At 33.7% G+C, this 14458-nt stretch overlaps 1 protein-coding gene across 6 annotated transcripts in view; it reads left to right on the top strand.

The window, feature by feature from the left end:
• LOC119638727 (GATA-binding factor C) overlaps positions 1–14458 on the top strand; it is a 100965-nt gene that overhangs the window by 62730 nt on the left and 23777 nt on the right. For all 6 annotated transcript variants that reach the window (XM_038035692.1, XM_038035693.1, XM_038035696.1 and 3 more), the window contains exon 5: positions 5275–5420. In XM_038035692.1, the coding sequence (XP_037891620.1) occupies positions 5275–5420 (146 nt within the window). The remainder of the gene's footprint in view (positions 1–5274; positions 5421–14458) is intronic.

Below are 14458 nucleotides of genomic sequence, written 5' to 3'. Positions count from 1 at the left end.
TAAATAAAAAGTAAGAAAACAAAATAAAACATTAAAATAAAAGAATAAGGTATAAACATCATTAACTTACTGATTTATTAGCTGTGGTCCATTTCAAACTAAACATACATACACACATGCACACTGATAATCACACATACATACACACGCACACACACACACACAATTACGCGTACCTACAATACCGATCTTGTTGTCTTGTTGTGCACGTACATGATATGCTTGCTAGTGTTTGTTACACTCTCTACACACAGACTTTCTGCATAGGCAGTGGCAAATATTTATATATGTTTAGATGTATATGTATATATTGTTCGTTCAAATTTGTACGCCTATTTGTGTGTGTGTGTGTGTATGTGTATGAGTGCGTTTTTTTTTTTTTGTCTTATCGTTGTAGCAGTGTTTCATTTCTCTGGAATTTGATGATTTTTGTTAAACATTTTTTATTGTTACCAGTTTATTGCCAGCTTGTTAACAACTCTAAACACAAATACATTGTGTGGCATGGCTTAATTTTATGGTTTGGTTTACTGGTTTGCTTATTCTCTTTCTCCATTGTAGCACAGTGACAAATATAAAGCAACATACCATCCAATGACTTATCAGGTCAAACTCGCCCACTACCCTTTATAGCGTTTAACGTTCCAACAAACTAAAGTCATTTAGTCAGTAGGTTAACCGTTTCGTTTTCATTAAAAAATTTCTACAACCGAAACATTTCTATTTTATTAATTGCAGAACATTAAGTAAGACTTTATTACTAACGGTGCAGAAGTACCACATACGTAGCATTGCATTATATAGATAGAAAAAAAAAAAAACCTTGTAAAAGAGAATAGAATTTTTAAATGCAGTGAAAACACTATAACAAACTACAAGCTTCAACTCGTAATCAAATCCACGCGTGAGAAAAAGTTTTGCAAAAATTCGATTGATTTACGCATTCGTCGTGGAATAGCTTTCATTATCTTTTTCTTATTGAGTTAAGCAACAACACGGTAGCGGTTTCCCGAGTAAATGAGTCAGGCACTTTTATACTACCAACTTTATTAAGCCAGGTCAAAACGACTGCCCATAAATTGTATAGATTAGATTATTATATGGAATATATGTGGAAAAATTTTACAAACGCATGTCTCCGGGAAATGTCAGATCGTTTCCCTTACCATCTGGAAATGTAATCTTCGTAGAAGTCAGCCCGTTAAAAAAGGCAAGTCATCTCATCGCTCCTGTTGCAGAGCATTTATTCCAATTATGTCGTGCGAAGAAGTCAGTGGGTCTATCCACTACCCAGGCATCAGTTCAAGTGATCAAAAAATTCGTTTTTGCCTTCAAAATAAATTTCTTGTATTCACCACCCCACAGAATTATGTGCCCTATGAAGTTCTATAAACGTGCTCATGATTGGCACAAACGGGTGAGCAAGTATAGCAAGTCTTTACTACACACGATTTTGAATGTAAATATGAAATAAATAACAACAATAACAACTAAATAACGTAGTAAGGGCCATCTTCAAGGAATTAAATTAAACTGAAAGTTATTAGTTAGTCCGGAAATTTTTTGCGGTCTTTCCCGACACAAGGTTAAAATAACTTCTTTCAGGCAGCTAGGCAGACAATTAGGGCTAAAAACATACATAGTTATGTAGAGCAGTCTTATGTTTATATTGTAAAAAACTTTCAAACTGATCGGTTATTTTATAACAGTGAGACAGAAGCAAGTAAGATATATTTCGCTTTTTTATTTCAACAAAGATAAAAGATCTGCAGAAATTCATAGAGAAGTATGTGCTGTCTCTGGAAAGCCATAGTAGAATTCACTTGCGAGAATTCGTTTACGGAATTGCGTTCTGGAAATTTTCAATGAAAGATCTAACGCATTCTGGTAGGCCAATTACCATTGATGACGACGAACTAGGGGTTCCGATTGAAGCCGATCGACGCATAACAATTCGTTAGATTGCAGAAAAATTTAACTCATCCGAAACCATATATAAAAAGAAATTATTTTATTTCATAGTGAAAGACCGGGCTTCCGTTTTAACTTTCAGTTAAAACCAATTCACAATATTTCACGGCATTCGGTTATTCGCCAATTGATATTTCGTTTCAGTTAACTAAACGGCAGGCAGAACACATAAAAGAAATCAGCTACTAAAAGTAATCATATGATTAACAAAATTAAATCAGAAAAATTATGAGAAAACGTTGATAGCGGCCAAAAAGCCAATTAAAATTCGTAAAAATACAATCATAATAATTTAACCGACAGTTAGCAAGCTATATACCATTGGTAAGCAAATAAATCAATTTTCATTTTAGAGAGTCTATTTAAAAAGTCTCTTTGTTAGTGAAGTTTGATTTTAAATTGACATGTTGACAGGAGTCTTAAGCAAAAACATTCATTATGCGGCCGAGTCTTTTATACAAACTACTTTTAACGTTAAAAAAAAAAATAAATGAAAACAAGAATTACAACGAAAAAATTGAAATTTCTTTACTTTAAAGTGCTGGATAGCCATAACCTATTTTTTTGTTCGCTTAGACACATCCCCAATAGAATATAGTAGGTAATCTTTACTATTGCGTGGATTGTAGCTTACTCAACAAAAACAGTTATGATCCTCGTTCATGTTGTAAAGTAGCAGTCTTTTGCTTTGCATAATTTGGCCTCATTTTCGATATCAAACTGGTTGTGTGAACTTTCATGTTCACGCCAAGCGAATTACTTAATTTTTGCCATCGAGAGTATCTTTACCCATACCCCTCATGTGTAGCCGGGTGAACGAAATGACAAGCCTAAGTCGAACGACCGAACATTTGTTGTATATGCTTTTTTGATGCATCATGCGATCTCTGAAGCTTTCTTCTGTCTGTATCAAAAGCACTGACAAAAGAAGTAAATCGCTCGTGATGGATATATATGTATACTATAACATATAATATGGGAAATATATAATAAAGTAAAATAAAAAAAATGAAAGAGAAAGTTTTGTAGACAACAAATTTTCTTAAGTAAGTGGTTAGCACTCCGTATTAACTTCAACGTAAATGGAACTTTCTTGTGCAGTTTGTCTCAACATTTACGCAAGATCTGAATTTGCCACCATTTGTGCGATAAAATATTGGCAATCCAAAATATGTAGTAGTTAGACAGTTGCCAGGTTAGCATTAGTAAAAAGGCAGCATTGCCCGAGAGCGACAATCGTATTTCAAAAATTTATGAAATTTAAAAACGTGCCTATGCGCCAGCAAAATCGTAAAGGCCGTTTGCCTGATGTGCTATTCTACACCTAACCCTATCCTATGTACAGCTTAATTCAATAAAAAGGTTACAATTAAAAAAAAAAAACTCTGTTTTCTACTTGATTCAAATTTTGATACGCTCTCTATATATCAAAAACTACAAGTATTATTAATCGGATCATCAAGTTGTCTTACAAATATATATATATATATATTGTTTGTATCAGAGATGGGCACAAGCTAGCTAAGCAAAAGTAGTTAGCAGTACTATTCTCAAATCCGTTGTGGAAGCCGAGTTTTAGGGATATATTTAAAGATATCATTACGGAGATCGCACTGTAAGAAGAAAAAATCCACCGCCTGACTATTTTCTCGCAGCATCAGTAGCAAGGTCAACATTATCATATCATTCTCTTTGCTCATTGAAACCATCATTACGATGTACAGGTTTTAAAAAACAATTTCGACCTTAAACGTGGCCTTTTCGTTCTCGTATGAAAATTAGATAAAGTGATCTTTACGCTTGCTTACTGATGTAAAACTTGTCGCTGAATCTGATGTGATGTTACGTACACACGTAGTCAGTAGTTCAGGTCGTGACAATATATGGAGATACGCAATAGCATGGTTACGCTTACAAACCAATTTGCTTATGTGGAGCTAATATAAATCATCGATCTAAGACCATCATCAGTACACTTTTCATTATTAAACGGAATCATTACTAAATTCGCTTCAGTGAAACCATTTAATTTGATGTGATCGTGAGAAATATTTATAGAGTTTTATAAATCGCTTTTTACAAGTTTGACAACAAGTTTCGTAAGAGTTAGCGGACAACCTATACAACGGATAGTTCTTACGACGTTGCCAAATGTGAAGTATTATGTATGATAGGAAATGTAGTACTCTCCGCGTTTAATTAGGCAAATTTAATAGTATGATACAGCACAAGCTTTGATAGTTTAGCTATATTTCATCTTATCAGTTTTACTTTACGTGGAGTGGTCATTAATTGTAAATGCAACTATGTTATATGACAGGGTTGAAAATGGGTTAATAACAAGTTTTTTCGGAAATACGAGGAATAGAAAAATAAATTCTTTGAATTTATAACCAGATTTAAGGGACATTTTTGCAGATGACTTCAGAAATGATATTTTAAGAAGAAGAAGAGCTATGTTTTCCTTGCTTTAAATACGTTTATACGTTTGACCCCACATACATGTGTGAAAGGGCGTAATAAGAACGAAACATGTTGAGTCGGCAAAGTCGAGAAATGGAGTCTTTAGTCCAATTTTATCTGTGATAAGGTATTTCCTGAACTTTAGGAAACTTCAAATGCATTTAAAAGAATTTAATTTCTATTTATTTTATTTTGAGGAGAACCCAACCACCGACTAATTGTCTCATAACTGAATTATAAGTAATATTTTTCATGAAATTGATACCATAAACTTAACTTCAAATAATATTTAATTAATTTAATTATTTAACTAATAAAACGCAGTCGCTTACAACTGCCAAATAAGCATAGAATTACTTATATAACACTTTATTAATTGAATAAGGAACAAAAAATAGATTAAATAATATTATGATGCGTGCATTCGGATTCACTGACCGAATCACAGAAGAGCGCAAATGGGAATAAAGATAAACAGTTTTACAAGCGAAATAAAAGTGATTGAATAATTAATTCATAGTTAAAGCGATGGAATGATAAATTTGTAAGGATATAAATTAATAAATTAATATGGATGCGAATTCCCTTATTAAGTCTTAAGCCGAAAATTAATGCCCATGAAAGCCCACGAAACGTATATAAATAATCCGGCATCTATAAATCATAAATTGCAAACGCTTTAAAGAATAGCTCTTCTGATGGAATAATTTGTTTTTACAATGACATGATACTGGTGGCTTTCAAATGTAATTTCTATCAGATATTTTCTAATTTCCAGGCTAGGCAGGTCTATGAGCCAAGTTAATGTTTTTCGTTTGCTTTTGTTGTCTTTAATTTCAGAGGGCCGAGAATGTGTCAACTGCGGAGCCACATCAACGCCTCTCTGGCGACGGGACGGTACTGGTCATTATTTGTGCAATGCCTGTGGTTTATATTACAAGATGAATGGTCAAAATCGACCCTTAATTAAGCCAAAGCGAAGACTGGTAAGTTTCATTGGACATACGAGCTGAATACGATGCGGAATAAAATTTTTTTTAAAGATTTTTTTTTTAAGCATAACTTACCTTTTAATGGCGTACTATAAAGCCAAGAAGTTAATAATGCACAATCTGCCACATATATATGCTTAAAATGAGACCTGATTTTGGTCTTCGCAGAAGGGATATCGCTTTCACGAATGAATTTTTGTTCTCCTTATTTCATAATTTCCTTTTTTATTTTTTGTTAGTTTGGTAAACTTTTAGGTACTTTTGCCTAAGCTCTTTGCATTCTTAAGCTTTCTAAAAATGTTATGCTTTCTAGATCCTTGCGATGTTCGGAAATCTTTTATCAAATATCGAGATTTTCGTCCAAAAAAGATAAACTGCTTTAGCATAAACAACATCTTCGTCTAATAGTAGGAAATATCCTTATCACATTTGATCGCGTTCAGGTTTCCTGGCAAATTCTTTAAAGTGTTTTGGAAATGTTTGAACTCGAATTTGTTCCTGTAACTTCTTCAAATAAAATAAATTTTTCTTTGAAGGAACTATTGATTGACGATCAGGTAAAACCAAGTCCGTTAAATGTCAACTTCTCCTTTAATTGAAAATATGAAAATTTGGTCTTGACTTTAGTTATGCTTTCGAATTTATTTGCGAAATTTTTAGAAATAACGAATGTTCAAACTTAGGCGCTGTAGAAGTAAAAATCAGTTAAAGGATTTTTAAATCTCTTCTAAATACTAAATTTAATAATTCCGCTTCTAAATAGTTCCAAGTAAGCTGTTGACAAGAGTTCCAGACAAATCATAATTGCGTTAATGCTTTGGTTATACTTTTATATATTACAACATATATATGTTTACATGTGTAAGTTTAGGTCTATGCTATAAATCACATTTTGTTGATTTGACTCCATAGCCGTTTTATTAAAAAAAAAAAAGGAAAAAAAAATCTGACATTTTTATAAAAATTGTCTCCAAAGGTCATAAAATCCTCAGCATGTATGCTCTCAAATATCATAACATTTCCAGGAATTGTAAGAAAATATCGAAACAAACAAAAAAAAAAATGATAACCACTGATGGAGGTGCGATGGAGGAGATCGTATGAGACACAATTGTAAATTTAAAATGCAAGACTGGGTATATAGATAAACACACATGCACACGCTAATTAACATTTTTATACACAAATATGAACTTATGTATATATGTATGTATGCATGAAGTAGATAGGTATGAATGCATAGAACAGTAAACCCTTTTTCTGATCATTTTCCACCTTTTGTTGCATTTTGGTTATCGTTTATGAAAATTAAAGCTTAATTTTATCTATTCGACAACAGCAGTAACAGAAGAACGGTGTGGCGCCTAAAAAACAAGGTAATCAAAAAAAGTTTCAAGTTGACAATCAAGAGTAATAAAAAAAAGAAGAAACATGCCTGCTTGCCTGCCTGCCTGCCTGCTTGCCTGCACAAGTTCATATGATGACATAAAGACGTCCTGGGAAAAAAAGTGAAGTTTAGCTGTTTAATGATAACAGCTACGGCAATAACAACAAGAACAACAACAACAATAACGCATATGTACAAATACAGCTTTTAGTTTATTGTAATGCTGGCATTTAAGGTGTGCAGTGGTGGTGACGCTGATGGTGGGTGATTCACTGATGCTATACTATTCGTTCAAGTATCAAAAAGATAATCGCTGATGGACTATAAATATTTAACTTAATTTTATTAAGAAACTTGCTGCCATAAGGCCGATGTTTATAGTACTCCTACTAAAATTACGTTTCTTTTTATTTTAGGAAATTTGTTTTGTTTTTTTTCTCTCTTTCTTTTTTCTTTTTTTTTTTTTGTTTGAATTACTTTTGCTTCCAAGTTATTTGAGCTTGATTTCTCAGCATTTTTTTCCTCTTTTTTTTTTTTTTTTTTCTTTGATTGCATAACATTACCATAAGTGTGTAGGTATGTAGATATTACCATATTATTATAATCTCACACATTGTCTCAAAGAGCGTTAACCCATAACGTAGAGTGTCTTACACATTTCATCATATAAGTGCGTGCATGCGTGCGTACGTTCGTATATTTATGTATATGTGTGCATGCGTGCGTTTGTATATAATACTGACTATGCATAGTGTATGAATATCTCTACGATTGTTGGCGCGAGTAAATGACGCCTGCTGTTGTTTCTTTTATTGTTGGTAATATGGTATTTTGGAGTATGACTTTCATGAGGAGATTCCCATGAAATTCACAGCTGGACGCAGTGTGTTTGTTGACAATTCTACTGGACTCGAAGTTTTCTTTTTTTCTTTTCTTTTTTTTTTTTTTTTTTTTTACATAAGTTTTAAATTCCGCGTGTGTGTTGACAAAATATACAACAAATTAAAATTTATGCGATTTGCTTGCTCTCTCTCTTTAGCCTAATAACGCTTATTTTCTTCTTCTTCGTCCTCATATTCGTACCATTTTTCCTTTAGTCGTTTAAAAATGCTCCTCTCAGTCAGTAGAATCGTAAAGATATTGTTGTGCAATTATTTTATTGAATGCAAAGTTTAGTTTTTGAGTCTTTGTTTAAGCTGAAATTCCTTGTACGACATCCTCCTCTACCGGTACCTCAAGACGACAGGATGCCACATGTCAATGTCTTTCTTCGATTCCATTTAAATGCAATTCAATTGTTTTGATTTGCAAAGCATTTGGCGTAGAGTGGCGTAATATTCTGATTCATAGCTCTGGTTCTGGCTTATATATAAAAAAAAAAAAAGAAAAAAACCGTCGATCCGTCTGTCCATCACTCTGGGTGGCAATTGCATTTGCCCACACGTATGCTATAGTCATGAGAGGGAGAGACAATGAATTCCTCCCAAATGATATGCGAAATTCATTTTTGGTGGTACCACATAACCAGAAAATCTTCCAGTTTCCTGTGATTTTAATAGCGCGCTCATTACAGAAAGCTGCGCAAACCACTTTAAACACTTTTCTGAATACAATACTTTTATATATATTTATATATAGCTGGGTGTCTGTATATATATTTGTGTGTGTGTGTGTGTGTGTGTGTGTGTCTAACTCGCTTTTGCGTAGATTTCCCATTGCTTGACTCTGGCTCAGCTGATGTATTGTTTCCTCGACGTTGCGGTTGTTCATTTTAAGTTTTGAGGCTAAAACACATAAATTCACAAAACGTTTTCATTGTTTCGTAGGTTGTTGCCATTCGCAAAGTTTTCTGCATGTACGTTTGTATGTACATATGTACACAAGTACATGTATTTGTTTCTTTTCTTCTTCAAAACGTTTCGTTTTAGCATTTTTCTCTATTTTGCATATTCCGTTGATCATACATGTGCATTAATACAATGTTGTTGCTATTATTTCTGCTGTTGGCTACTACTCCATAATTAAATTTAATTACAAAGCTTTGTACCATTGTAGATACGATAAATTTAAAAAAGAAACAACACCAATAACAACAAATAAGAATCAAGCGATCATAATAAATAAATCACGGCGTTTAGAAACATTCATCAATAAAAATCTATGAAGGTAGTAGAAGCAAAGAACACACACACACAATAAAATAATAAATTAGTAAATAATTCAACTTTTGAACAATTTTCAAAGTTCAAAGTTTCACCTTGACTTGGTTTATTTTCAAGTTCATAATCCGTTGTCGGTGTTTAGATGAATATCAAGTTAAACTAGTAGGCTGCGTCAAGGCAAGCCTGCTTAAACCAATGATGAATCAATCCGTTAAGAACGATCATAGAGTTTTTCAGAACGTAGGAGAGGGGAGAGGAAAGAAAAGGCAAGAACGTGCTTTGCTCTCGAATATGGACGAATTTTAGTCAGGATCCTAACCTAATTTTATCAGCTGCCCGGATGCGGTTAAGTTAATACTTTTTGGCAAACAGTGATAACAGTGGTTTTATAATCATAAGCTTGCATGCGAAAGCTTTTCTGAAAGTTTAAATCCAGCTAAGGACATAGCTCCGGAACAATTTCGATAGAGCTAAGTATCATATGTGGCATAAGCCATTTCATATTTATCCTGAATGTCAACAGCTTGTATGTGAATGATTTTTTGCCAGTTTTAAAGCTAGGTTTAAACATAGTATGAAGCAATTTCTGTGCGGGTTTATTTAGTAACTGTGCACGCTATACGCCTGAGCAATGCATCAAATAGAAAGAAAATTGAAAGCAGCTTAGAAGGCTTTGAACCCAATCAGGCACCTAGCTTTCGCATAATCTCAATATGGGGCATAATACAAAACGGAATCCAATTTGTTTGTCGCCATTAAGAGCTTGAATCCGTTGGACACTACGTCTGGCCCGTTCATAGGCTTTGTACAATCTTAATAGGCCGTAAGCAGAATGATCTTTCTTTTATTGTCAGCACCGATACTTCGATGATACTCAGAACATATGAGCAGATAAGCAGTCCATAACTTGTTATTTTATGTAAGTTTCGTCGCCAATTCCAGGAAGGTTTTTTATCTTCGCGAGTTCTGGCATTGAAAAAGACCAGTAGCAGCTCGACTACTACCGCCTTACCATACCATTTCCCGTTAATCAATCTGCTTATTTAAGATTGTGGTGCGTATCCTTTTCTGGGCGATGATAAGTGGACAACGTTTCTGAGAAAAGGTCTGCTTCATTTCTATCTCCCTGCCAAAAAAAACTTTCGTAAACATTGTCCCCATTAGTCAATGAGAGCAAGAATGTTATAAAAACGGTTTAGAAGAATGATTGAATGTTTTAAATTAAATCAAGAATATTTCGAAAATCACATTACAAAATACACACAAAAAAAGTAAAATGGTTTTAATTGCAAGATGCAGAACTTACGGGATTGCGTGTGTAATATTTTCACGCGTCTTGACTTTAACGGTCATATGGCATGCATTACAGCTTGGTATGCCTTAATGGTTCATAAATTTACTGATTAAGAAATTTTTCGAACCAATTGCATGAAATTAGAAGTCGGAGAAATTACTTTGGCCACCATGCGCCTAGGATTATGTTTGATCTTCTTCCAGTTCATGAACTAATAGGTTTCAGAGTTTGCTTTGGTGCACCTAGAACGAGATTCAGGACTAGTTTAAGCAAATCTATGTAGAAAGAATCTTCATAGATGCTTATAAAAGTCTAAGTCTAAGTTTGTTTCAATATATAAAGACTGAAGGCCGGGCAAGAAAATACCATAAGGAGGAAGCGGTGCGCTTATCATAAATTACAGCCAAAACAGACTATGCTAACTCTGATCTCTGCAAAGTGTGCCTGCGACGTAGATTTTTATATACTTTCAATTACTGACACTCGCATAACAGCGAATTAAACGTTGGTTAAACGAACTGTCTAAAAAATTGTTTATTCATTTTCGTTTATTTATATTAGTTTTATGAATTTTCTTCTTTTCTTAACACTTAAGCCATATGTTCTTAAGGCGGACGTTGCATGATTAAAATTACATTTACTCTTCATCTTATCAACTTCTCTAGACAATAAAATCTTTAAACGTACACACAAACACACGCACACACATACATACCCATATACACGTGAACACGTACAAGCAAACACACAGATGTTTCGTCAAATAGATTGTCAGCATATCGTGGGAATTTATTTAAACTCGGTTGCATTATTAATATGTAGACGAAATTTACAAATACATATCCATACACACACACATCGCATACATATTTGCAAACAGCGATTTCATGATTAACCACACACATCTGACGAAAGAGGTAAGAGACAAGAGACAAGATATAAGTAACCGTAGTTGAGTATGTGGGCCGTAACGCCAAAATTGAGCGAATTAATACAAAAAAATATGTACTATTCTTGTAGTCTTAAGGCTTTTTTTTGATAGCGTAGTGTGTATGCAAGAACTGATTTACTTGGAAGGGTTTTCTCCTCCCAGTTTTTTTTTTATATAAAAAATGCATAAATCATATTTGAAGAACGGCAACCAAAATAAAATAAAAATAAAAAACAAAAGCAAAAAGACAATAGCTTCTTTTTTCAGTGTTTTTTGTTTTTTTTTTCTTTTGTTTTTTAACATCAAACGCACGCTCTTCACAGCTACTTTGCCAACAGCAGCAACAGCCCCACATCTTTAAGCGTATAGTATAGTAAAGGAATTAAACGAAAGGAATCAATACCGCATCAAAGTTTAAAGATAAAAAAAGTTCAATGAACGTTCAATCCCCAACACATTGATTCGAGAAAGTGAGGCGTTATTGTGCCAAATTCTTTTCTCATAACAAATAACATAAAACAAAAACAACAAAAGAAGAAAATAAGAATATAAAAAATAACAAAAAAAATAATAATAATCATAATAATAATAATAATAATAATGATAATGGCAACGATAATGTTTATTAGGCTTTAAAGTATATCTCGTTAAGACAAGCTTTCGTCAAAGCATGTTTTTATGCTCGCAAAACGTCAAAACAAAGCAACATTTTAAACAATCTTTCTTTATTAAGGTAGGATAACCTAAAAGGAAAAAAAACAATAACAATAACAACAATAACAACAATAACAACAACAACATTAGCAATAAGAAACAACAAAGAATTAAAAAGCAAATCTGAAGAGCCCTCAGCTATAAAAGAACAAATGAGCAACTGCAACCTGCATCATATACACACACACACACACACACATACACAAACACACCTATACGCATAGCCATACAAATCTATTATGTCTGCTTGTTGTCGAAGATCAATTAAAAATCAACGGCGTTTGTGTGCGCTGAGAAAGCATCCCCTTTTTTCCCGTAGTCTTTTGTTTTGTTGTTATTATTATTGTTATTGTAGCAATAGACGTCTGGCGGGCGTATACTTGCGATAATGAAACATAAGACATCCATAAAAAACATTAATAACTATATGGCAGGTTTTTCAGTATCGTCTCCAATATTATTAATACATATTACATTGAAATATTTTTCGGATTAAATGCTCTCGTTGTCGCAAGAGTCCATCCTACTTAAATGTAAAAATATAAAACTAGCTGCAAGTTTAATCAGAAACTCAATGTACTTTGTACGAATACTTAATTCTCTCTCTCCCTCTCTCACTACGTGAGAATTTTTCGAAATGATTCAGAAAAGTAGCCTCTTTTGGAAAGAATTTTACGTAAAAGCAAAAACGATCACATCCGACTGACTTTTAAACACCTGCTCGCTTATTCAAAAGATAAGGTAAAAAACTGAAAGTCTTTACTTTACCAAGTATATATACAGGTCGTTGCCAATTTTCCTAAGAGCTGAGATCTCTTTATGCAACATTACAAGTTTTTCATTCGATGTGTATACAACACAATTGTTGGGAGAGGGGAAAACAAGTTCAAGCCTGTCCAGGCGTTGCCTCCATTCTTCTGATCATAACGAAGGAAAACGATAGAAGTTTACGTAAATGGCTTCAAAAGACAATTTGGCCTATCGGCAGGGCAATCGTAACACATTTTGTCAGTTATACGGATAACAACATGTTGCCAATTGTGAACCAATGCTTGAACTTTTGCTATCTTGAAATCTGTGGTTTTCTTTTTTCGTAAAAAAAAAAAACCGGTCGAGAACAATTTCATACTAGCTTATGATGCTTGCACTGCCGGAGACAGGGTGTTTGCATTACCGAAATGGTAGGACGCTATCTTTTTGATATATTCTTGATCATTACGTCAAGTTCTGAACCGATCTATCATGTCTGCCCGTCCGCCTATCGATCCGCGAAAATGGGAGTGAGAAATAAGCTAAGCAAAAACATTGGAAGTTCTTGCACATACACCGATATTGGAAATCGTCCAAATGATAGGTGTGTCATTTGGAGTTATACTCCATAAATCGAGAACAGGTCTGTCCTTTGGACAATACTCATACATTATAACGTATGCAAGGATAATTTCCGCGATCAGATGCATACAATATCTATCTAAGTGGCTTTGAAGCTGTGTATAAACTATACTGTGGGATATTTAAAACTAAACGGCACTGCACCATGATATCTATTCATAGACACTTTTACAGACCCGTCTATTAACACTAAATGCTTTATTTGTCTAAGCATTCCATGCGTTGAGCTTCATATAATTTATATGCTCTAACTACAAAATTTCATTGGGAAAACCATTATTAAGGTTCGAGTAACCCGCAAAAACAAACATTTGAAAAGTCTGGCAAAATATGGAGGTATAGTGCAGTACTCGCATATATACTCCAGTAATCACTTGCAAACATGTTTGGAGCTAATAACGTAACTGAAACCATTAAATTTTTGTTCTTGAGGGGTCTCGCAAAGATTTATTTGTGCTTCATTTTAGGAGATCATCACCCCTAGACTATAGTGTTTTGCTAATTGGATAAGTTATGAAAACAATTTGAGATACGCAGGATGTAGGCCATGTGTGAGAGGATTTAAGCTTATCATGTAACAGATGTGTGTAAAGAAACGGAACATGATGTGGTTCGCATTGTTGTGCAAAAGCTTTAAGATGCGGTTTTGTAAAAAACGAGTAAAATCAAGTCTTCTCTCTACTCGGTCATAAAATGTAAACGACGATAGCAACAAAAATAGATCGGGGTAGCATTGGGATAGAGATAGGGATGCAGCTTCAGATAAAGATGGAAGTAGAGATTATTTTCATAAAGATATAAAATAAAGAAAGATGGTAGGTGTAAGAGATGTAATAAATAAGAGATGTAAGAAATATAAAAGATACAAGAGAGCTAAAGCAGATATAAGAGGTGTAGGAGATGTAGGAAGTATAAGACACAGAGAAGGCATAAGAGACATAAAAGAAATAGGAGATACAGTTGGTGTCAGAGATATAAGAAACGTAAGGGACATAACAGGCATAAGAAGTATAATAAGCATAAGAGATGTAGCAAGAAAATTACTTCGCCCTATTTGGCTGGTTATTTAAAACCAAAATAAAAAATGGCACATTCGCTTTAGAGTGAGTTCTCTATTTGTCACTTTGCCGTTGTCAACTTATTTTAAGGCTG

The sequence above is a fragment of the Glossina fuscipes genome, unplaced genomic scaffold (assembly GCF_014805625.2).
Source record: "Glossina fuscipes isolate IAEA_lab_2018 unplaced genomic scaffold, Yale_Gfus_2 109, whole genome shotgun sequence".
NCBI classification, from domain to species: domain Eukaryota; kingdom Metazoa; phylum Arthropoda; class Insecta; order Diptera; family Glossinidae; genus Glossina; species Glossina fuscipes.
Note: the sequence above shows the minus strand (reverse complement) of the source record. Positions and strands in the feature narration are given on the sequence as shown.